Source organism: Notamacropus eugenii, chromosome 1 (assembly GCF_028372415.1).
Source record: "Notamacropus eugenii isolate mMacEug1 chromosome 1, mMacEug1.pri_v2, whole genome shotgun sequence".
Classification (NCBI taxonomy): Eukaryota; Metazoa; Chordata; class Mammalia; order Diprotodontia; family Macropodidae; genus Notamacropus; species Notamacropus eugenii.
The window spans coordinates 652410911-652437191 of record NC_092872.1 but is presented as its reverse complement, the minus strand read 5'-3'; the positions used below and the strand labels follow the sequence as shown (position 1 = coordinate 652437191).

The 26281-nt window shown below is 38.5% G+C and overlaps 1 protein-coding gene across 1 annotated transcript in view; it reads left to right on the top strand.

Annotated features, from left to right (window-relative positions):
- The first annotated feature begins 3418 nt into the window (after positions 1-3418).
- ACYP2 (acylphosphatase 2) overlaps positions 3419-26281 on the top strand; it is a 227088-nt gene continuing 204225 nt past the window's right edge. Inside the window, exon 1 of the mRNA XM_072635569.1 lies at positions 3419-3720. Within this exon, the coding sequence (XP_072491670.1) occupies positions 3543-3720 (178 nt within the window). The 5' untranslated portion in view covers positions 3419-3542. The remainder of the gene's footprint in view (positions 3721-26281) is intronic.

The window sequence follows — 26281 nt, the reverse complement described above, 5'->3', positions numbered from 1 at the left end:
ACTAATAGCATTATTAAATTTGTCTCTGATAGACTTCGAGCCTAAAAATAATACTGAAGTTTTTTTCTTTCGCATCAATAACTTGGATGAAGACATGGAAGGTATGTTAAAAACATTTACTAATGACACAAAAATTAGGATAGCTAACAGACTGGACAGAAGTCTCATGATCTAAGAGAATCTTGCTGGGGCTCTAGGCTACCCTTGTCTGCAGCATGCTCTATCCTGTCTAGGTTTCTGTGACTTTTCTCTCTCGGTTCTTCTCCTGTCTGACCACTCCTCAGTCTCCTTTGCTGGATCATCATTCAAGTTATGTACTCTGTGGTATTTCCCCAAAACTGTGTCTTGGTTCCTCTTTTCCATCTGTATTATCTTATTTGGTGATACTGTAAGCTCCCAGAGATTTAATTATTATCTTTATTCATTTGATTCTCTGATCTATTTATACAACCCAAATCTTTCTCCTAAGCTCCAATTTCAAAACGCCAACTGGACATCTTGAACTGACTATAGGCCTCAAATGCAACATACTCATATGAACACAGCATTCCCCCTCCCCCCCACCACAAACACTCTCCCCTACTCAAACTTCCTTGTTATTGCCGGGCACCACTATCCTCAGTCATGCAGGTATAGGACCTTAGTATTTACAACATCATATCCTCATTTTTCCTAACTGACATATCCAATCTATTTCCAAATCTTGTCATTCCTACCTCCACATCTCCCATATGTGTTTGCAAATCCCTACTCACAAAACTACTATTCTGGCTCAGGCACTCATCATCTCATTCCTAGACTACTACAATAACTTCTAGTTGGTTTCCCTACCTCATCTCTCCCTGTTCTAATCTATATTCCAAATAGCTGGCAAAGTGATTTTCCTAAAGTGAAGAGCTAATCATGTCACTCTCTTAATAAATTTTCCTGTTTCTCTAATACTTCCAGGATAAAAAATAAGGGCTTCTTTTATTCTTAAAATTCTTGAAAGCTTAGACCCTTCCTATATTTTCAATCTTCTTATACTTTACCCTTCAACATGTACCTTATGACCTGGTGTTGACCTGATTGTTAATCCTTGAACATGACATTCTATCTCCAAATTCTGCCTTATCACATTGGCTTGACACATGCCTTGAATGCTCTCTGTTCTTTCCTCTGCCTCTTGGCTTCAATGAAGACTCAGCTAAAATTCTATCTTACGCAGGAGGCCTTTCATTGTTTCTCCAACTATAAGTTCTTTTGTTCTGAGATCAGATTCCATTTCTTATATGTACAATGTTTTGCATATTGTCACCTCATCAGAATGTGAGCTTCATGAAAGCAGGGATTGATTTTTTTTTCTTTGTATCTCTAGCTCTTAGCATAGTACCTAGCACAGAGTAAGCATATTGAATCTAATAACATGGACTTCAATAAGCATAAATGTAAAATGTACTTGGATCCACAAAAAAAATGAACTTTACAAGTATAAGATGGGGAAGCATGGTTAAATAGTAGTAGTTTTGAAAAAGATCTTGAGATTTTAGTGGACTTGTTCAATATGAATCAATAGCACTATGTGGCAACCAAAAAGCTAATGATGACTTCAGTTGCATTAAGAGGGGTACAGCTTCCAGGAATAGAGTAGTAATGGTTCCACTATACTCTGCCATTTTCAGAACTCATCTCTAGTACCATGTTTAGTCTTGGACCCACAATTTGGGAAGTATATTGATAAACTGGAGAGTATCCAGGGGACAGAAATTAGGATGTCAAAAGGCCTTGAATCCATGAGATGAGAATCAATTGAAGGAACTGGAAAGTTTACCTTGGAGAAGACACAGGTGGACATGATTGCTATCTTCAGGTATGGGAAAGGCTGTTGATTGAAAGGATTAGAGTTGGTTTGGTATCAATGGAAAGAACCAGGAGCACTGGATAGATGTTACAAAGAGACAAATTTGGACTTATGTTAGGAAAAACTTCCCAACAATTAGAGCTGTCTGAAAGTGCAATGGGATGCCTCAAGAGGTGGTAAGTTCCCCCTTTTCCAAGGTGTTCAAGCAGAGGCTAGATAACTCATGTGAAGTATTTTAATGCGGGATTCCTTTTATCTATGAGTTAAACCAGATGGCTATTGAGGCCCCTTCCAAATCTCAAATTCTGATTTTGTTTGTAAAGTTAAGGAAGCTGATGATTCCTAATATGAGAAAGGTGGTTTACTTCAAAGATGATTTAAAACTTTTTTTTAAAAGCAGTTTCCATGATTTTTACCCTGTATTTTACTTGGGGGAAGAAGAGAAATTTCTGAAATACACTGAAATTATAAATATAATGAAAGTTCATTGCTTTTAGGATCAGAAGACCTTGCCTCCTATTATATGTGTGATCCTGGGTAAATATCTTTCCAACACATTATTCTCCCCCTCCCCTTATCCCCAATTCCATGTAGACTGCAGGCAACCCAGACTGGCCTTCTTCTTGTCATATGGAGTCTCATTTCCATTCCTTTGTATTGGTTATTTTATGCCTTGAATTTCCTCACTCTCTCAGAAATCCCTGGATTCCTTCAAGGGTCATCTCAAGCACCATCTTTTACATGAAGCCTTTCCATAGTCTCACCACTCCCATCTCCTCTGCCTTATAGCTATTTTATATAAAGCAACATGTATGTCTTTGCCTCTCTGCTGTTTCCTCCCCTTACTCTTACCCCCAAGGATCCTTGTCAGTAGGGGTCATTTTAGCATTTGTCTTAAAATCCCCTGTGATTCTTATATTATCTCCCAGAACTGCCTTAAGGGAAATGATCTGTAAGCCTGGAAGTGCTACTGAATGTGAGCTACAGTTCTAGATTTTGGACTATATGCACTAACAAGTTGTATTCACCTGCTGGAATTCTGTCCTACCTTTGCCCTCTTGGACTTGACACAGCACTTGCTCGAACCTATTGTGTTGGCGTGTTTTTCTCTTTACCAGACTTTAGCTACTTTGGCCTTACCCTGTATACTTCCCGTAGCCATACAGAGGATGCTTAATGTGTCTGAACGAAATGGGTGAGCCATCCCATTAAAACAGTAACTTCCATAACAGAACGGAGACTAGCGGATACGGCGTTTGAACAGATGTCCTCGGCTAGGGCAGCAGCGTACCTGGATTTAACCATCACCTGGGTTAATTTACTAGCCATGCAACTCACTTGGTGGCCCCGACTTTCACTCTCCCCATCTGTGAAATGGGAGTAGGGGACGTCTTCCCTTCGCTTCTTTCGGGTCCCTGAGCTATCGGAACACCAGCAGGGACGCTGCACGCGGCTCATCTAAGGGGGCCGGGACTGGGCAGGAAGCGGCCGAGGCGGGGAAGCTCCTGGACCCTCGCCTGCTGGCCACGAGGCCGGCCGGGCGCCGGGGGCGGGCGAGCGTCTCGGTTCTCCGTCTTCTCTTCCCAAGCTCTTCGGCTTACTCCCCCGCCCCCGCCGGTCGCCCCGGGTTCGTTTGCTTTTCCCGGAAGCGTGATCCCTGCGCGATCCCGTCCACGTCGGCCCAAGGGGGCGCGCCAGACCGATGGCTCCCCTCCCCCGCTCCTGCCCCCTCCCCCGGCTGGGCGCCTCAGTCTCCCGGCTCCTGCCGCGGCTCCTCGGACGGGGATCGGCCCTCACCGCCCTCACCGCCCTCGCCGCCGTCATGTCGACCGCCAGGACCCTCAAATCTGTGGACTACGAGGTGTTCGGGAGAGTGCAAGGTAGGACGCGACGGTCCTTCTCCCCCAGCCGCACCTCCGCCCTTAAAGCGGAAAAGGTCAAAGTCAGAGGGGGAGGGGAGGAGAGAAGGCCCGCGTAAGGCGTCTGGCCTAGGGTAACGGGCCTGGTTACCTCAGGTTACCCCGCCGTGACCCCGCCTCGATTGGCGACGGGAAGGAGGCTAGGCACGCATGCGCAGGGAAACTGACGCACCCCCCCCCCCCCCCCTGCCCTGGGAGGGGAAAAGTGGGGAGAGGGATCTGGGGGAGGAGGAGAGAAGAAGGTGGGGGGGAGGGAGGAAAAAGGTGTGTGTCGGGGGGAATGGAAAGAGGAGAGGAAAAAGGGGGGAGAGGAAAAGGAGAGGGAAGTGGAGGAGGGAGAGAATGGAAGGTGGGGGATGGGAGAGGCAAGGAGGAGGAGAGGGGAAGGGAGAAGGGAAGGGGGAAGGTAGAGAGGGGGAGGGGGAGAGAAGGGTGGGAGGAGAAAGGAGAGAAAAGTGAGAAGATGAAGGAGAGAGAAGGGGAGAAGGGAGGATAAAAGGAAGGAAAGAGGAAGGGATTATTTCATTTCCTTCTCTTCATTTGAACTATGGGGTCTTTGATTTTCAGGCCCCCTGCTCACTAAGGGCAAAGAGACTGGAAAGACCTAAGTACCTCAGTGAAGTGTATTCAGCAAAATCTAAAAATGGCCTAGGGAGAGCTTTTAAAACACTGCCAGCTGAAAAATCTGAGCCCTTAGGATGGCTTACTCCTGTGTCTACAGGGAGACTTGGCAGTGTTGGTTTTTTCTTTCCCTTTTTTTTTTCTCCATGCATTTCTTGGGAAATTTCTTCCATATAGAATGAAAGCATATATATCAGTATGAGAAACAAGCATCATGAAATATACAGAGGCCTTTTTGAGGGAGGGGTTATAAAGCTGCTGCTTGGGGGTATGTTATATGAAAGGAAGCTTTTGTACATTATCAATATTTTATCCATTCTAGGACAACCATTTATCATGCTGTGTTCAAGTCACTGTGCTGGGTGCTAGGAGAGTTACAAAGATATGTTTTACACACTCAGATATATCTTCTATTATATATAGCATGAGGAAATGTGAAGCAGATTTGAGATTTTTGTAGTGCTTACCCAATCTGTTTTGGAGCCCCTTCCTGTTTATGAGGACCTGGGTACAATTTTTTTGTGTGGCAAAAATCTCTGGCTTGTTTACCCACATCCAAGGAAATTCTAGGAATTCTATTGACTGTCTTGTTTCCTTCCAAGGACCCTTTAGATTCCCTTCAAAGGGAATGGAAGCCTTTCCTGAAGAGCAAATACATTATTAAACATAAGGTCATGGTAGAAAAATAAATCTTATGAATAGAATTTTTTAGATTTTTATAATTTTAATTGATTGCTTTCATATTTATATCACCAGAATTTCTCCCATTATCTCCCTTCCTAGAAATCCATCTAATAGATCTCAATATTATTATTAAAGAGGAACAATAGACAAAGAAAAGCAGCAAAACCAAACAATACATTAAAAAAAGTTTGAAAATATATGCAATCTGCCACACCTGTGGACTGCCCTCCACTTCAGTGGAGTGGGGTTGTGCTAGGGTTGGAAGCTCAATTCCATGTGGACAGTCTCGGGCGGGTAAAGGTGGGAACTTCTAAATCTTAGAGTTCTCATGAGACCCCCCAGGAAACGGCTGGGAATCGAGGTGAACCGAGCTATCTCATGTATTTCCGCCTCTTCCCATGAGAAACGTGATGGGAGAGAGCTCTCCCCGCCCTCAAGATTGTCCCGGATCTGGGCACACTATTGTTATCTAACAGCACGGTATTCAGATGCAAACTATGCCGCTGAAGAGTTTAAGTAGGATCAGGAAAGCCTGAAAGCTCTCTTGGGCTGAGGGGCATGGAGCGGACAGGACAACAAGGCTCTGCTTTTCCTCTCTCCTCTCTCCCCTCCCCCTCTCTCCCCGCTTATACTTCTACTTCCAATCTCTTATTGTAAGATCTTTGCCTCCTTGGGAGATCTTTCTCTTTCCCTCCTAAGGAATAATTCCCCTGCACTTGTAACTAGACCCTGAAATAAAGCTCAACCCTTGTTCGACTCTGGAACGTCCTTTCTCTCATACGAGCATCCGGTTTGGCCAGCCGAAGACCTCGGGATAGAGGTAAGGGAAGACTCGGGTAGCCCTCAGGCCTGTAGGCCTGGCAGGGTTGAATGTCTTCTCATGTCTCTTCTTTGGAGCCATACTTGTTCATGGTAATTTTGTAACCATGAATATAATTTTAAAAAATGTTGGTGCTTTTTTGTTTTTACATTCATGTCCAAATAGCTGCTCCCTCTTACAAAGCAAACATCCTTTGTAGCAAAGATTTAAAAAGCAAAAATAAAAAAATAGTTCAGAAAAACCAGCACATCGACAATGTTAGCATTGATAGCAAATGCAGTATTCCACACCTTTAAGTCTCTTCCCGCTGGAGCCTATACATAACCTTTCTAACTCAGAGTTGACAGTCACCATTTATTTCCTCCTTTCCCTTCCCCCCCACTTACATAATCTATATAACCAGTATCAGTGAAAGGGAGGGTTGTCACACATATTGTGGCTCTTTATTTCATTTCACCTCAGTTCTGGCCTATTCTGCAGTCCTTGGTACTGTGGATCTTCTTCCTTTTGGTTTTCATTTTTTTCTACTTGTCAGTTTAGCATTCCCTTCTGTCTACTTCCTTCCTGGGACAGGAATGGATAGACACTATATGCTTACAGCAGCTTTAGTGCAGATGGCTCAAATTAAGCAAGTATTTATTAGGTACTTCTTATATGCCAAGGGAGGAGCTCACACTAACACACCAACCTTCATTCCCCTTTTGCCTGTGTTTCAGACTCTGCACTTTTAAGACCTGGCTTTGGGAACTTTCATTCCCTCCCTTCCTCAGCTATATGGAAGATGGATTGGATAGAGGAAATATTGGAGACAGGGAGACCAATTAGATTATTGTAGTAGTCTAGGCAAATGATAATGAGGGACAGAACCAAGATAGTGGCTATGAGAGTGGGCAAACTAGGATGAATGTGAGATGTAATAGGGAGATAGAATTGATAATGCTTGACAACTGATTGGATATGAAGAGAGAGAATAGAGAAGAATAAAAGATAGTGCTTAGCTTTAGAACTTGGATGACTAGAGGGCTAGTGGTACCCTTAATAGACAAAAGAAACTAAGAAGAGGAGCGTTTTGAAGGAAAGAATGTGTTTTGTTTTGAACATATTGAACTTGAAATGTCTATAGAATATTGGAAATGTCTCCTTTTCGGTTGGTGATGTATTGGAGCCAAGGAAAGTCTAGATCTAGATATATAGACCTGGGAATTGTTGGGAGATGATAGTTGAACCCATTTGATCTGATGAGGTCACCCAAGTTAGACAAGTTACAAAGATAAAAGAAAAGGACCCAGGCCAAAGCCATGTGATATATTCACGGTACAAATATGAGGTGGAACAAGGATGATGATCCTACAGAAAGAATTGAGAAGGACCAACTAGACAGGTGGGAAAACTAAGAGGGGACAATGTCATGAGTCCGGGCAAGAGTGGGTAAGGATGGTTGACATTGTCATATGTTGCAAAGATTTCAAGAAGGATAAGGATTGAGAAAAGGGCATAATATTTGGCAATTAAGAGATCATTGGTAACCTTGGAAAAAACAATTTTAATTGAGTGATGAGTTTCAAAAGCCAGATTGCAAGAGATTGACAATTATGATGGGAACATGGAGTATAGACAGTCTTTTCCCTCAGAAGTTTGGTTGGAGAGGGGAGAAAGAGAACAAAAGTTTGAGGGAATGGTAGGATCTAATGAAAGCTTTTAAAGGATAAGTTGAGATCTATTTGTAAGTGATATGAAAAGAGTCAGTGGATAAGGAAAAAATAAATAAGAAAAGCTCTTTGACCCAGAGCTCTCCCAGCTGGACATAGATCCCCAAAGAGGTTTAAAAAAAGGCCCAGTATACACCAAAAATAACTTTTTGTAGTAGCCAATAACTGGAAACTAAGTAGATGCTCATTAACTGGGGAATAGCTAAATAATTGTAGTAGATAAATGTAATAAAATATTATTGCACCGTAAGAAACAATGACTATGAAAACATTTGAATAGCATGCATAGGCTGAATGATACAGGTAACTGATGGCAAATGCAGTAGAATCATGAAAATAATATACAGTGACTTTAAAGTGTAAATGGAAGGAATAGCAACAGCTACATCAAAAAATATTAAAACTAAATGTTGTGTAATTTTCATAACCAGTAAAGGTCAACCCTGAATAAAATGTGAATGCACCTTCTTAGCAACTACTTAAAGAAGCCTATTCATCGAATGGGTTTATCTCACTCAAAGTGAGAATGCTATAAGACCTTAGCCTGAAAGGGCCAGGGTCTCACATTGCATCCTGGGCCATCTCCAGCCATCCTGATGAAAATCAGTCCACTGGATCCATATGACTCGGGAGAAGAAAGTGAGGTTGGTGACCTTGCATAGCCCTCTTTCACTCAAATCAAAGTCAGCTGCAAGCCGTGTCATCATCTTGATGTCATGGTCGTCTTCAAGAATGAAGGACAAACACAACAGAGGAGGCAGGCTATGGATATGGAACTTTGAATACACTATAAGACTTAATAAATATGTTGGTTAGTTTTACTGCTTCTTCACTCCCACCCCTTTTTTATTTGTTATATGCAACACCTTTTTCAGTGGTAGTGGGGAAGGGGTACTGGGAAATGCAAGTGAAATAAAAACAAAAGATATCAATAAATATTTAAATGAAATTGAGAGAGGAAATGATCAAAGGGTAACTAACCCCTTAAAGGAGATACTTTTATATTTCAATCCCTTGTTCTTTCTCCCATCTGGGTTTCTTGCTTCCACCAGGTATATGCAGCATTGCTTACCATCTTTATCTTCCTCATTGTATCTTTTCTCTAAGACCCATGGGGTCTTTGTTGTAATAATAACAATACTTTTCCTTCACAGGACTATTGTGAAGAAACATCTTCACAGTGTACATCTGAAGGCCTTACATAAATGAATTATTATTATTCCTTCTCACGTTGATGGATCTTTGTTCTCATCAGTGTGGGTAGTCTCTCTAATGGCGCAGATCACAGTTTGTCCGTACCTTCTCATCTTATGTGACAACATGCTAAAGCATTCCCCTAGATTTCTTAGTGTTGTATGGATTCCAGTCAACCATGTGAAGTTTTTTAGGTGTCCCCTGTTGTTATATAACTAGTTCACATCCTTTTCCAGTACTGTATTTCTCTAATGGTATCATTTATTCTGCTTTTCCTATTGACAAATGGACTGCTGTCTGCCAAGTATTTCTTTATTATCTACAACTTTATGTATTTGAAGAATGTATTATTCCATGATTTGGCCATATAGTATCAGGGAGGTTATGGATTATCTGACTAACAAGGAGGATTAGACATTTTCTCAATTCCTTACTAACTCTAAAAAACTCACCAAAAGAGGAATTATGAACCAAGGTTAAAGCAAAAAACCCCAAAATATCAAAAAATGGTTGTCAGTAGCCAAGACACGAAGAAATTTAACAAGATTATAGTCATATGAATGAACAGAAGAGAAATTGAATCTCTAATATATACACTCAACACGCCCCCTCCCTCATCCATCATGTTCTGGCGGAATGCCAAGCCAACCTACTATGCAGCAATTTCCCTGATGCTGCTACAGTCTTTGTTGGCACATTCTATCCCTGATCTTTGAACAATATTGCTGTTACTGTATACAGTGCTATCCTGGTTGTGTTCATTTTACTTTTCATTATTTCATACAAGTCTTTGTATGTTTTTCTAAGATCACTGAGTTCATCATTTCTCATAGCATAGTAGTATTTTACCACAATTATATGCCACATCTTGTTTAGTCATTCTCCAATTAATTGGTATCCCCCCAGTTTTCAGGGTTTTTTTGCCACCACAAAGAGAGCTGCTATAAATATTTCAGAACATATAGGTTCTTTTCCATTTCCCCTGATCCTAATAAGTGATATTCCAGGGTCAAAGGTTATAATTGGGCATAATTCCAGATTGCTCTCCAAAGTGGTTGGATCAGTATACACTTCCACCAACAGTGTATTAGTGTCCAAATTTTCTACATCCCTTCCAATATTTGTCATTTTCCCTTTCTGTAATTTTTGCCAATCTGATAGGTATGAGATCTCAAAATTATTTTAATTTGCATTTTTCTAGTAGATGATGATTTAGAGTATTTTTCATATGACTACATATAGTTTTGATTTCTTCATCTAATATGTTCATGACCTTTGACCATTTATCAATTGGGGAATGACTCATTCTTATAAATTTTACAGTGTTTTCTATATATTTGAGATGACCCTGGATACTTAAAGGATGTGCCATTGTAATGCAAGCTCTGGTAGATTCTTCCAAACTGGAAAAGATCTGAGTATAGTTTTAGCATTTAGGGTTGTGTCTTCTGACCAGACCATCTAAATATAAACTGGTTTATATGTAGGTCACTGTTAGGTTGATAATTAAGTGATAAATTCTTTGATTATTGTAATTTATCAAAAAAAAATTTGGAATCATGAAAAGGACCTCAAAAGCCATTTAATCAAACCCCTTACTAAAAAAAAATCCTTTATAGCATAGTCAACTAGTAGTAAGGAAGAGGACCCACTGCGTCTCAAGATAGCCTATTATACTTTTGGATTACTCTAATTCTTAACAAATTTATGCTTACACCAAGCCAAAGTCCATCCCTCTGCAGCATTACTGCTAATTTTGCCTTTTGGGCTAAGTAGAACATGCTTAATCCCTCTTTCAAATGAAAGAGTTTCAAATATTTAAAGATAGCTACCATATTCCTCATAATTTTTCTCTTCTCTAGGCCAAATTCCTTTAACAGATACTTATATGACATCAGTCTTCTCACAATCCTGGTCACCTAACTCTGGGTGCTCTATAGTTCACCAACATCCTTCCTAAAATGTGATGCTGAAAACTGAACATGACACTTCAGATATGGCCTGATGAGGGCAGAGTATAAGTAAGACTTATTGCCTCTTTTTTTCTAGACAGTCTGCTTCTAAATGTAACCCAAAATCATGTTACTGATTTTGACTGCCTTACCCTGCACAATAGTGCTTATTTCTGTGCAGCCCTTGGATTCCTTTCCACCCCACTCAGTTCTTGACGTGTAGGTGGGAGTTAAAGAGTGCCGATGGTATTAAGAATGACATTGCTTCTGTATTGCATATAAACATTAATTTAACTATTGATACTCCAAATGACAGACCAGCAAGCCAAAATACTAATAGAACCGAATTTTTATACTGATAATCCAATAAAGAAAACCGTAAGATATAAGGGTAGCTCACAGATTCTTCCTAGAGAGGCAAATAAAGGAGTTAGTGAAGTTTGTTTCTTTAAGCATTGTAAGCAAAAAGAATGATACATTCATGTTCATCTTACCTTGCATCAGGCATGCTTACCATATATATACTCAAGGAATATCATGATGATAATTGCATAATTGTAAGATATGTAGCAACAATTGTTGCAGAAAATGAATAAATTCTACAAAGATTTTAATAAGATACCCCCCCCAAACCTAGTCATTATATACTTATATACATTGATACTTAGTGACTTCTGTGGAAAGGTTCATACAGGGGGAGCACTTTGGTAAGTATGTTGGAACATTTGGATCCCAATTAAGAAGCCATTCATACTATTCAGAAGCCTCACAACTATATATTGTGAGTACATTTGTCAAGAGATGTGGAGGGCATTGGACATAATATTCAATAACATTTTAAAAAATGAAATTTACTATATCTTAATATAGGAAATAGCTAATTGCTAATGTAGGAATTATTTTAGAATCAGCCATAGGATAATCAGTTCTGAAGTCAAACTCAACAGTAAATTAGAAGAAGCTATATAGGTGAAGATTTAACATTGCATATAACTCCAACTTCAACCTGATCTATTAAAATAAGCTGTGGACCTTGAAAAATGGGAATGGCCAAAGGTAAATAATAATAATATTAAGAACTCACATTTATATAGCTCTTTAAGGTTTTCATAGTACTCTACAAAGGTGAAGATATAGATTATTGATAATAATGGCTTCTTACAGAAGTTCTAGCCCTTATAAAGCTAATACCTTAAAGAAAAAACCAAAAGAGCTCAGAAATCACTTTAGGTAGCAAATAGTTGCTCTGCTTGCTAAATAGTCTGAGAAGCCTAGAGTATGCCTGATACAGTAAAATATATACATATACATATCTATATCTATCTTATCTAAAATTCACCTTTGGAAAACACTGTGGGAGGACAGTAGAAAATTGTCAAGTGCTATTGTCTCATGAAAGAAATGAAACATATTACTTATCAGTCTTATGGATACGAGATCAATTTATGAATAAGCAAGAGATAGAGAGAGCAAAAAGGTATAACATGGGTAATTTCTATTACATCAGATTGAAAAGCTTTTGGACAAATAAAACAAATACCACCAAGATCAGAAGGAAAGCATAAAATTGGGGAAAAAGACAGTTTCTCAGATGAAAGTCTCATATCTCAACTATATAAAATTTTTTTTCAAATCTATAGGAATGAGTCATTCTCTGGTTGATAAATGGTCAAAGGATTTGAACAGGTAGTTTTCCAATGAAGAAATCAAATCAATTTGTAGTCATATGAAAAATACTCTAAATCATCAATGATTAGAAAAATGCATCATATTATTTTACACTTACCACACTGATGAAAATGATTGAAAGGGAAAGCAGCAGATGTCGGAGGAGTGAGGAAAAATTGGGACACTAATCCATCATTGGTGGAATTATGAACTGATTTAACCATTTTGGAGGGCAATCTGGAATTATGTCCAAAGAGTTATTAAACTGCGTATACTTTTTGACCCAGCAATACCACTACTAGATCTATTTCCAAAGGTGATTAGGAAAGAGCTTATATGTTCTAAAATGTTTATAGCAGTTCTTTTTTGTGGTGGCAAAGAAATAGAAATTGCAAGGATGCCCATCTGTTGGGGAAGGGCTGAACAAATTGTGGTATATGATTGTGATTACTGTGCTACAAGAAATGATGAACTTGATGATCTTAGAAAAACATAGACTTGCACAAAATAATGAAGATCAAAATGAGCATAAGATATACAGTAACAAAAATATTTTTTTTAACAATGACTTTAAATAAATAAGTCATTTTGACTACTATAAATATCCAAAATAACTTTAAAGGGCATATGAAGAAAGGTGCTATCTGCATCCAGAAAAAAATTTGATGAGTAGAAATATGTATAGAATAATATTACACACACACACATACTTCTATTTGTGCCTAATGGTAGCATTTGTGTCTAGGATGAGGGGGAAGAGAGGAGAAAAAAATAAAGAAAAAAAGGAAAGAAATTTGAATGATAACTTTATTATGTATTTAATATATAATCTTGGTGTTTGCGAGTGTTCTGACCCGGATGAGCAAATACAGTGCTGTACACCAAATCTCTGAAAGCTGCCTACTCCTTTTCTGCTCCACGGTTGCCAACTATGCGTTGGCTCAACTTTCCCTACAAGTTAACAACAAACTGTTCACGCTCAGAGAAGAGCTCTAATTTGTTGACATTTATTCTTCTGGTAGTCATTTTTCCTTGGGGGAGGTACTTTTGATGAATGTAATATTTAGCTTGGAAAGGATAAGTCTATGATCAGTCCAACACTCTGCACCACACATTACCTTTGTCACTTTCACGTCTTATCTGTCTCTTCTCCTTAAAATCACATGGTCTATTAGATGCCAGTGTTTGCTGTGAGGGTGCATCCATGAAGTTTGATTGCGATTAAGTAAATGGAAGACAGTGTTGGTAATGAGAAGGTCATGTGATGCACAAGTCTTCAGCAGTAAATGACCATTGCTGTTGCTGCTTCCAACTCCATTCCTCCCTAGGACTCCCTGCCAAGTCTGGTAGTCTGACCTACTCTAGCATGAAAGTGATCCATATTGATAAGCTTGACCTCTTTTGGCACATTTTTTGACCTCATCAGGGTTTGTCATGGTGGAAGCATAGGCACTGATAGTGGTGGCATGGCATTTTCCTGCAAGTGGCAATCACATTGTCATGAGCCTGTCATTCACTACTTTTGGCAGGCATACCAACTTGCTCACTAGATTAATTTTGATTGTGAAACCTACGCTAGCTTCATGGTGCTCCCTTTCACTGCAACCACTCCAGAAAAATGTGTATCCAACTCCAGTATCCAACTTCAGTAAGTTGGCCTTCATTTGTCAGTCTTGTTTCACTCAAGGCTGCTATTTGTATGCAATACCTGTTGAATTCTCTTGCAACAAGAGCAGTTCATCTTTAAGTTTTATTGGATTTTGTGTTGTCTGTAAGTGTGCACATGTTCCATGCGCCAATGGTGAGTGGAATCATCTTTGCAGATATTTTTGTACATTTTGTATATTTTTTTGTGTTTCAATGACATAGTGGGATTCCCTGCCTGCTGTGGTAATCAGGCCAGGGTTGGGTAAGCAGACAATGTTTAGGGCACCTTTTCTAGCCCCTTCCTCATACCAGGAGGTGAGCAGTGCAATCTTTAAAAAGCTGCTCAGACACCCAGGGGGCTGCCGAGTCCCACTATTGCTTCCAGTGAGATACAACCTTTTGGCCTGGACTGCTTGTGTTCAGGGTTGTGACTACAGCTCCCAGTGTATCCACACTTGCTGCTTCATCACTTGTTTGTCACCACAGGACTTTGAGGTATAATAGTAAAATGGTATGGGTGATGTCTTTTGATTCATGTGTAAATTGGATTTAAGTGAGGCAGAGTTGCATGAAGTCATCAGCCTCACTCTCTCCTCCAGAGTCATCATAGTCCAGTGGCAGGACAGAGTCAAGATGGCTGGCAATGGCTCAGGATGCAGTAGATGACCTTGGTGTCTTCAATGTCTAACCAAGCTCTAAGCGCTCTACATCACCTACTTCAGTTGCTTTCATGGCCTTTGGAACAAATTGTTCTCATCCACCCATTCTAGCAGGGTAAGTCTTCCCATGCCTGGGTAGACACCCCCCTATTTCACCAGTGGGTTTGAGACCCCTTAGTTACCCTCAACCTGGTTTGGTCTATCTGCTGAAATAGTTTCCTGGGGTGTGGCTGCTGCACATGCTCCAGCTTCTTGGAGCCACAGGTGAGAGTTAGGTGGAACAGGTGGACACCAAAGGTGGAAAGAGCCCTGAAAAGGGCTCGGGAGCCATCACATCAAAGGTACTGGTCCTCCCTGAACATACCATACACCCTACACATTTGATGAAAATGATGGGGAAATTCAGAAGCTGCTAAATGAAAAACGAGAACTTCACAAGATTTACCAGCAGGATAGTTTATCTACCTCTAAGAGGACAGCATTTGATTCCATTGAAAGCAAAGTACAAGGAAAACTTAGAGAGATGCAGGATTCCTGCCTCAGTAAGAAGGCAGATGAAATTCAGTTTTGTGCTGATAGTAACAATACAAAGCTCTTTTATGCTTCCCTGAAAGCTATATATGGACCAAAAACCTATGGTGCATCATAACTACTCAGTGCTGATGGAGCCACATTGATTAGTGATAAGGATATGATCCTAGAGACATGGACTGAACACTTCCATAGTGTCTCAACAGACCATCATCAATCATTGCTGAGACCATTGACCATTTACCTGAGATTGAAGTCAGGTCCTCCTTAGCTGAACTTCCAACTGAAGAAGAGGTTTTGAGGACCATTAGGCTCCTTTCATGTGGCAGAGCACCTGGTGGTGATTCTATTCCAGCTGAGATTTACAAGGTAGGGGGACCACTGCTCATAAAAAAGCTGACTGAAATTTTCCAGTTTATATGGCAAGAGAAGGTTATCCTCTGGGAGTTCAAGGATGCCTCCATTATCCATCTCTATAAAGGTAAAGGGAATATATTGTCCCGTGACAGTCATGGGAGGGGGGGGGGCTCACTCTTAGTCATTACTGGCAAAATTCTTGCTTGAGTCCTCCTTAATAGACTGATCCTTCACCTGGAAGATGGTCACATGCCTAAGAGCCAATATGGCTTCAGAAAGGGCTGAGGAAAAGTCAATATGGTGTTTGCTACCCAACAACTCCAGGAGAAATGCCAGGAGCAGAGCAGAGGTCTGTACATGTTTGTAGATCTAACCAAGGCCTTTGACACTGTTAGTTGTGAAGGCTTATGGAAAATTATGTCAAAATTTGGTTGGTGGAGAAGTTCATCAATATTGTATGTCAATTTCATGATGGCATGTTTGCCTGGGTTTTGGATAGTGGACAATGCTCTCGTGCCCTCCCAGTCACCAATGAAGTGAAACAGGACTTGCTCCCATGCTATTTAACATGATGTTTTCAGCCATGTTGTCAAATGCTTTCAATGAGGATGAACATGGCATCAAGGTCAACTACCATACTGGTAGTAAGTTCTTAAATTTGAAAAGGCTACAAGTCAAGACCAAAGTGGAGGGAGTGTTGGTGCATGATTTTCTGTTTGCAGATGATTGTGCACTCAATACATTCTCTGAAGCTGAGATGCAACAAAATATGGATCAATTCTCTGCTGCCTGTGCTAATTTTGGCCTAAAAATTAACACCAAGGAAACACAGTTGCTCCATCAGCCACCACCACACCATCCATACGTGGACCCATCAGTTGCAGCAAATGGAGAAGATTTGAATGCTGTGGATAAGTTCACCTACCTTGGTAGTGTACTTTCCAGGGATGTACACATTGACAGTGAGGTTGATGCATGCATTGCCAGAGCTAGCTCAGTGTTTGGAAGACTTTGAGGAAAAGTTTGGGAGAGAAGAGGTATTAGACTGACTACCAAACTGAAGGTCTACAGAGCTGTTGTGCAGACCTCGTTGTTGTGTGCCTGTGAAACATGGACAGTCTACCAGTGCCATGCCAGGAGACTGAACTGCTTCCATTTGAACTGCCTTAGGAAGATTCTGAGGATCACCTGACAGGATAAGATACCAGACACTGAAGTCCTTGCTCTAGCTGAACTGCCAAGCCAAACTATGCTTCAGAGACTGCAACTCTGATGGACTGGCCATGTTTTTCAAATGCAAAATGTACACTTGACAAAAAGACTATTTTATGGAGAACATGCATAGGGCAGGCAATTACATGGTGGTCGGAAGAAGTGATACAAGGACACTGTGTCAAGTTTTCTCTCAGGAACTTTGAATTTGACCGTGCAACATGGGAGACACTGGCACAGGACCACTCAGCATGGCGTGCCCACATCAGAAAAGGTTCTGTTCTCTGTGAGCAAAGCAGAATTGAGAAAGCACAAAGAAAACGTAGAATGTGCAGATTTGGAGTAACCACCCCAAATATTCACATGGAATATCTGTGCCCAATCTGTAGTAGAGCATTCCAGGCTTGTATTGGTCTGATCAGCCACAATTGGACACGTGTCCACAGTTGGACACAATGAAATTTCAGTTTATCATGGTGATGTCATTTTGGTCCTCTTTGAGAACGAAGCACAATAATTATACTTAATATATAATATTGAAAAGCAAGTCATATATAATAAATTTTAGTTTAATATGCAATCATATTTTTATTATTCTATGTTGTGGAAATGTTTGTTTGATTTTATAAATTAAAAATATAATAAATGTGGAAAAAAATTGAGGGTAAATTGAACCTGAAAAAAGCTGCCATGAGATAACAGCTAAGCTAGATTGATTCAAGAGCATTTATATATAAAACTGGAAGGGTAGCAATTAGGTAGAAAATGAAACTGATGTGTCAGTATTCCTCTTGTAGTCTAGTCTTCTGTCATGGATGACAGTGGAATGGTTAGACTCCTCACCTCTATAGCTAATGTAATATATGAAAATGGAACTAAAGAAGATGAAGTTGGACCAAGTCAAGCAACCAACAGAAGAGATTTCTGCTGGAAGTGACACAATTTTGAAAGCATCAAGGGGTTGATTTTTAAGAAACATTTCAAAGAGATGAAAATACAAAATACTAGAAAAAGTCAGACAGTATTGTTACCCTGAAAGCTTTTTGAAAAAGCATCAGCAACTATTGACCCACATGCATACTTTCTTATTTCTAACTAACATGTATCAAGGGTATGAGGATGGAATAGTCAACATTTCACAAATCATATTTTATTACAGATCTGAACTTCAGCCACATAATTGACTGAGAGGTATAGAGAAAGTGTGATCCTGCAAAATTTGTTAATAACAACAGTTTTTTACCTTTAGGCTCTTCTCCAACAAAGTGTGACCTTTATACATGGTAATAGATGTAATTGCAGAAATAGTTTTCTTCAGTGACCTTCTGATTATCAACATTAAGTGAGGAATAAAATAGGAATCTGTATACTCACAATTATTATGGAATATATTTTGTGTAGAGACCAAAATCCAGAAGGGATTCCTTATATATCAGGAGGTAGTCCATAAGCTCTTGTTTATTTATGGCATTCTGATTACATCAAACCCCAGAGCCTCCATAGTGAGGCATGTAGAGTGTCTGTTGCCCAGATTATGACATGCAGTTGGATAGAAAGTTCACTAGGCTAATGTATCAGTAGATAAGTCTTGGACAATCACTACAAATGGACAATGGTCTGGGTTCAGAAATGAATAAGAAGGAAAGAGTAAGCTGGAGTAAATGATTAGAAATTGTGCTTCAGTATCAACAACTATAAGCTACTCTGACACACAATTTATTTTTAAACACCAGTATTCTCCCAGGAATGCTGTATAGCTATGAATCATGGAATATATCATGGAATATCTGTGTACTCTGGGATCAAATATAAATTCCTCTGTCTGGCATTTAAAGCTCTTCTCAGTGTGGCTCCCTTTCCAGAGTTAGACATTCTCCATTTACCCTGTGGTCCAGCTGTATTAGTCTGCTTGCTGTTCCATGCATATGATGCTCCATTTCTCATCTTTTTACTATTCCTATGATGCTCTTTCTTTCATTATGTCATCTTTCCGAACCCTGATTTTCCTTGAGGCTCAACTCAATTATTCCTTTCCCTCTGAATCCTTTCCTCATCCCTCTAGCTGCTAGTGCCTTTATTCCTTTCATATATATATATATGTATATATATATATATATGCTGAACAAAGTTGCATATTATGGGAGAAAACTTTTTACTGTGTTTTAGACACAAGTCTACTAAAGACAAATTAATTAATTCTAAGTATCTCTTCTTAGAGAAAATCAAAAGGGAAAGAAATCCATTCTGCCTTTCAAAATTTCTCTATCCAAGCCTTTTTCATGTTAAAATTTATCATTTAAGGACAAAGATAAATTCCACAACCAAGATCAAACAGGAACAAAGTCTAGGCAGTAGTTTTAATTCATCAATTAGAAAAGTATTCACTTAATTTTTACTGCACCCTGAAAAGTCATTTCCCTAAAATCTTTCAATCTCTGTAACCTCTTGTAAGGATTTTCCTTTGTTTTTGATCAAAGGTCAATAGAAGAGATTGATTACTTGGATAAATATGTCCTATTCTAGGTATCATTCTCAAATATTAGTAGCCCTTTTTTATGTCTCTTTTCTAAAATTATAGTGCAAAAAACTTGTATATATAGAACAAAACAATCTAATGAAATAAAATATAAAATGTGAAGCAAACATTATTTACAGTCTAATAAAATTAACAGTTGAATACATCTCTAAATTATCTACACAGAAAAACATTCCATGCTTGTATCTCTGAGTTTTATTTTTTTGATTCTGGTTGCAGTATAGAATAATTATCACTTTAACCTCCTAGCTATAAAATGTGCTGCCATTACTATCCATAACACAGATTATCCCCATTTGATTTTCCCCTTTCCAGAAGATTATTTCCATCATAATACTGGCTTTCTCACTAATCTTTAGTCTTTCCCTGCCTACTACTGTCTTCTTTGTAAGCAGCAGCTTACAAACATACCTATCCTTTTGTGTATTTGTTATAGGCGTAGGTCTAGTGTCAAGAGTATCTTTTTCTTTTTCTTATTCTATTTTTTAATTCAGCTTCAAGATTAGACTGTCAGTTTAAGCTGCTTATAAGTCTTTCTTTCCCTGTAGATGACTGATTAACCTAGAATGATTCTGGTAAATCACAGACTTGCATTTCTTTGTATTGTTTCAGTTTTTCATTTAATTTCTTTACCTTATACTTCACTGCTTTCAAATGTTCCAGTTGCTTTACTAGTCTTATGTATTTTTTCTCCACTGAATCTGTCACTGAACAAGCATAGTTTTCTTATACATCTCAAATCCATTGCTTAACTTCACTCCTGAGCAATCAGAGGTGAAACTTCCAGATTTATCTGATACAATCTCTCTCTCTCCCCGTCTCTCTCTCTCTCTCTCTCTCTCTGCCTTTCTCTTTCTCTCTGTCTCTCTCTCTCTTTCTCTTTCTGTCTCTCTTCCCTCTAATATTTTCAATTTGCTTTTTTATATTCTGCCAACTTCATAGGCTGTCCTATTCCTTTTAGTTGATTGTTATTAATATACCAGGCAAGTAAATTCTGCCAAATCATTCAAAAAAATCCACCGGCATCCAGCAAATCTTTCTTTTCTCTCTACAAAAAACAAAGTATGAACTTTAAAAAAAAAACTTTTTATGATCTTTCTCCCTTAAAGCACACCTCTCCTTAAGGCTATTTTTCTAAGAGTTAAAGAAGCCCCCTTCATGTTGGAGAAAAAGGGAAAATGTTAAAAAGATACTACCTACGTGATGGGTTTCTTGAGCCCTGAAATCTTCAAAAGCAAATTTAGAGGGTTCTCTACTTTTTGGATTCTCTGAAGAGAAAAACTTTTAAACTAGCTTAATTTTTTTGTCTTTAGGAATTAAACACCCTTTTATGGAACAAATATCAACAGTCTGACATAATAAAAATAAATATTTTATTGCAAACAACCATTCACATAATCCTCCACAAGTCTATTGAGTGGACTGTTATTTTAGATTAAAGGATTCTTCCTCTGAAAAGTGTTAGCCTGAAATACCAATTCAATTTGTGTAGGAATTTGCAAACTTTATTTCTGAAGTAACAGAAATAAATGCTGACCTTTCCTGGAACAGTTGTATTTTTATATGCTCTCTTCCCTATACTAAGGCCCTCTCCACCCTTTTCCAAAGTTGGACACCCAAGTCGGACCTAACTTGTATTGGGAAGGACCTCTTCTCAAAGCCCATCAACCCTGTAAAAGAGCCTAATTGCATTCTCAACTACTTGGGGACTCTAGCTTTAGATCTCAATGACAGGAGAAACATAATTCTGTATTTCACTGGCCAATGGCTCTAATCATCATCCAGAAAACAAGAAATCTGGTCTTGTTTCTGTAGCCTTTATTGTTGATCTGCATTTTTATAGTCCTTTCTGTTACAAAGGCATATCTATCGTTAGGAGCCTCATGTCTTACGCTAGAGGACCCTCTGACCTTGTTGTTGGTTACTTGAATATGCTGAATCCAGTTTGTTTTGGTGCTGGCAAATGCTACAAATCATAGCTTAATTTATTCTTTTATTTATTGTCTGTATTTAAGGAAGTGATGTAGGAAGTATTAATAATGCAGGTTAAACTTAAAGATGTTTCATTTGTACATTGTTTTTTCAGACAGTCAAATGTTAAACATTTACCAGCATACCTCTGGATATTCTCTTATTAGTAAGGGGGAGTCTGTCCAAAAAATAAGCAATGCCCCTCGAAACCACACCAATCAGTGAAATTCAATTAAAGGCTCACCCAACTGGGAATATAACTTGAGACCTCATTGCCCAACAGGATCCTGGCCTTAGCCACTACTTGAATAGTTTTGCAGCTTATTAATGCCCAAATTCCTCTTATTCCAGCTCCTCTGGGTATTTTTCAGCAGCTTCCCAGTTTTTCTGTGTAGTTGATTTTACTCATTACTGGTATACTATGTATGTAAATTCAGAATAAATCCACACACATGAATAATGTGGGATGTGATAGATATTATTATGAATAGAAACATGAACAAATATTTCTTACTGTGTCTGACAGACTTGGTCTTTTCTTATATTTTCCAATTCTGTGAGACTACATAAAGAATCAATAAAACTGAGCCACTATACCCTTAAAAAATCCCTCAAATAAATAAAGTCTTCCTATAAGAATTTAAAAGGTTCCTTACCTCTATTTAGTTGGTCATGGAAGTCTTTCAGAGTAGGGGGTCCCAAGTCATGCTGGTTTTTGTCAAGTATGGCGTATCTAAGTCCAAATTCACCACTTAGCTATGGGAAAAAAAAGTCTGTACTCTATGTTTTAGGTACAAATGTGCCAGAGACAAATTTGTTAATTAAATAATTCAAAGCATCTCTGCTTGGAGAGAAAAGCTAAAAGAAATGTATCTTACATTTAAAAATCCCTATACCCAAGTATTTCCAAGTTAGTGATTAGGGTTCAAGAACAGTGACAAATTCCATAATTGAAACAAAACATGAAAAAGAGCATGGGGTAGAAAGTCTAGACAATAATTCTGTTTATCAAATAGTAATAGTCACTAAATTGGCACACCCTAGGGAACTCTGGGGTGCCATGGATAGAGTGCAGGGCCTGAAGTCAGGAAGGCCTGAGTTCAAATCCAGCCGTACACATTTATTGGTGGTGTGACTCTGAGCAAGTCACTTAATACTGTTTGCCTCAGTTTTCTCATCTTAAAATGAACTGAAGAAAGAAATGGCACATCACTCTAGTAACTTTGCCAAGCAACTCCAAACAGGGGCATGAAGAGTTAAATATAGCTGAAACAACTGAACAACAAAATTGGTACACCTCAAAAAATAATTCTCCTAAAGCCATTTAATCCCTCTTTAACTACTTCTTTTAAAGAGTCTCTTTTCTATCAGTTCAAGAGAAACTACCATTAATTGAGTTAGTCATTAGTCTTATTGTTTTCTGGTCTGATCAGGCTTTCCCCTTTAGGTCAGGGGTTCTTAAGCTGAGATCTACAGATTTCTTGGGGATCCATGGACAGATTAGATGGGATCTTAGAAAACATCTAGTCCAATTCCCTCATCTATAAGATGAAGAAGCTGAAGCTTACAGAGGTTAAATAACTTGCTTAAAGCCACATAATTCTTAAGTGGCAGAGCTAAGATTTGGACCCAGTTCAAGTATTCCCAAAGGCTGATGCACAGTGTAGCTCACGATGCACAAAACTAATGACAACAGTGGTGTGGAGCAGTACAGATCTTGATTCCATTGTGTTCTTTGACCAGTGATGTCTTCATTTCCAAGAAGCTCCTGGGGAATTAACTTTCATATATACTTAGCATTCACAGCCTTCTGGGAGATATAGTACATGAGAAGAGCAAGTAATTCCCCAGGCAACACAGTTCAGCTACATAAATATAAACTGACAGATGTAAACATAACAATAAAAGAATACTGAAATTTTGAATTCTATTTCAGAGTGGTACCAAGGAGTGTTCTGAAAAAGGGCAGTTTTTTATACATCAGAGTAAATTCAAAAGTTAGACCTGTACCCCTATGCACTCCAATTTATGTCAATAATCTTTGTGGAATGCTTTATATATGAATTTATCTGAGTCTTGCTGGAACTAGTCAGTCAGTCAATTAACATTTATTAAGCATCTAATGTGTCAGACCCTATTCTAAACTGTAGGGATAAAAAGAAAGGCAAAAGGCAATTCTTGCTTTCAAGAAGCTCACACTCTAGTGGGAGAGACAACATTCAAAAAATTATCTACAAATAAGCTACATACAGGTTAAATTGGGAAAAATCAATAGAGCTACTATAATTAAAAGATTGGGAAAAGTTTCTTGTAGAAGATGAAATTTTAGCTGGAATTTGAAAGAATCCAATGAAACCAGGAAATAGAGATGAAGAAGGAGAACATTCTGGTATAGTAGACAGCTAGTGAAAAATGTCCAAAGTTTAGAGAGGGAGTTTCATATGTGAAGAACAGCAAAGGAGGTCAGTGTCAATAAATCTCAGAGTACTGGGGGTGGGGGGGGGGGAGGAGGAAATGAGTGTTAGGTATAAGAAGACTGTAAGGTGTAAGGTGGGGAAGACATTATTCATAATCTGGGTTTTGAACACTAAATAGAAGATTTTATATTTGATTCTTCAGATGTTAGGGAGCCATTGGAGTTTATGGAATAGGAAGGTAGGCAGATCTGCCCATTAGGAAAATCACTTTGGCAGTTAAATGGAGGATGAGACTAGAGTAGGAGAGACTTGTGGCAGCAGACACTAACTATCCCTACAGGGTATTACAGTAGTCCAGGCATGAGGTGATGAAGGTCTCCACCAGACTGGTGGTCATGTCAGAGGAGAGAAGGGGGTATATTTGAGAAATATTACAAAGGTAAAATCAGCAGGTCTTGGCAAAAAATTGGATATGGAGGGTGAGATAGAAGAGTCAAGGATGATATGTAGGTTGCAAGCTTAGATGACTGAGAGAATGGTGGTGTCTTCAATAGTAATAGGGAAGTTGAAAAGAAAGGAGGGGTTAAGAGAAAATATAATGAGTTCAGTTTTAGACTTGCTGAATTTAAGATTTCTATGGGATATTCATGTTATGATATCCAGTAGGCAGTTGGTGATGTGAGACTAGAGGTCAGCAAAGATAGATATTATATATAACTATCATCTCTATGCTGATGATTCTTAAATCAACTTTTAAGTGGAGACACTTATTTTAGATCCCCTTCTTAAGTTTGGCCACAATTTATACGAATGAATGGATTGCTAGATGGATGAATCAAAAAAATACTGAGTGCTTACCACATAACTATCAATCAGTAAACATTTATTGAGTGCCTACTGTGTGCCAGATACTGTTCTAAACTCTAAGTATACAAAGAAAGGTAAAAGACCATTCTTGCTCTCAAGTAGCTCACAGTCCACTATGGGAAGACAATAAATGAAAAAGGAAGCTGAAGAGGGGAGGAAGGAAGGTACCCAGATGTAGAAATAAGGAAGTACAGAGGAATTTAGGCAGGCAGGAAATGAAGAAATAGTCTGGGTGCCCTCCCTAAATGGAGGTTGTGAGCGGAGTTTTCTCCTTTTTACCTTCCACCTTTTCCAGTCAGAGGGAGGGAAGGGTTACTGATGAGGTATGAATTCTAAGGTTGATATAGTCTTGCAGGATGATGAGGTTCCTGGAGGGCATGATGAAACCCAGACTAGTCATTTTGTAAAATAGTACTTCCATTTGTGCGCCCCACAATTATCTAATAGTATCATAGAATTTAGAATTAGAATCAACCTTCAGGCCAGTTTAATTCTTTCAGCTTACAAATGAAACTGAGACCCAGTGAAGTGAGATGATTTTTTTTAAGCTTTAAGGGTTATCTCATAATTCTAGAATTTGGGAATGTGGTGAAAAAATTTGTGCCCAGCATCTCAAAACCCTTTATGGATATGCCATTCTGTGTCATGATTTAACCATGTTACTAGGCAAAATTCTTTTCTGCCCTGTGATTCTCTGTGTGTGCAATGGTAACCTATAATTTTTTAGCTATTTGGGCAGAGTTCCAAATTGTTCTCTAGAATGGCTGAATTAGTTCACAATTCCCCTAATAGTGAATATATATGTATATTTGCACACATATGTACATATATACACATATATGTATGAAATCTCTCTATATAAATTTATGTATATAATATATTTAATAAATATGCATTTTCATATATATATTTCCATCTTTTACTGCTTTGGGCACTACAGGTTATTTATAAAGTGATTATATTATCAAATTATTTTCAGTAGCTGAATCATATTTGTTAATATGCTTAATTGGGTTTAAATTTGCCTGATTCATTGATTTCTTAGGGTATCTCAATGCAAAAATAAATTCATCAGAGTAAAGAATTTAACTTCAAAGGATAGACTTAGAAGATTGCTTCTGAGTAGAAATTACTTTAAAAATCCTTCAGAACATATTAACTTATCACCTTAGAGCAGATGGTTTCTCTGTCATCATAGTGTGTAAATGGTTTAAAGGAGCTGTGGGATTCATAAATGTCAGAAGGGCCTGGATGTTATATTAGCAGCCCTACTGAGGTATACACATGACTAAAAATGCCACTTTTACATAATCTAAACCAGAAAGATTAAAAGAGTTTTTCACTGCAGTTGAATAAATTACCATTAATACTGAGGTTTCAATAGCCAAGGTACTTATGTCTATGTTAAAATTTATTTATTTTACCATTAATTTTTTTAAAAATTAAGTTCCAAATTCTCTTCTCCCCTTCTACAAACAATAGGATAGCAATTATATATGTGGAGTCATGAAAAGCATATTTATATAGTATCCATGTTGCAAAAAACAACAACAATAAAAAGAAACATAAAGAAACTAAAAAAAAGGATTCTTCAGTTCTCATTCCAGTGGTAGATAGCATTTTTCATCATGGATACTTTGGAATTATCTTAGATCATTGTATTAATCAAAATAGCTA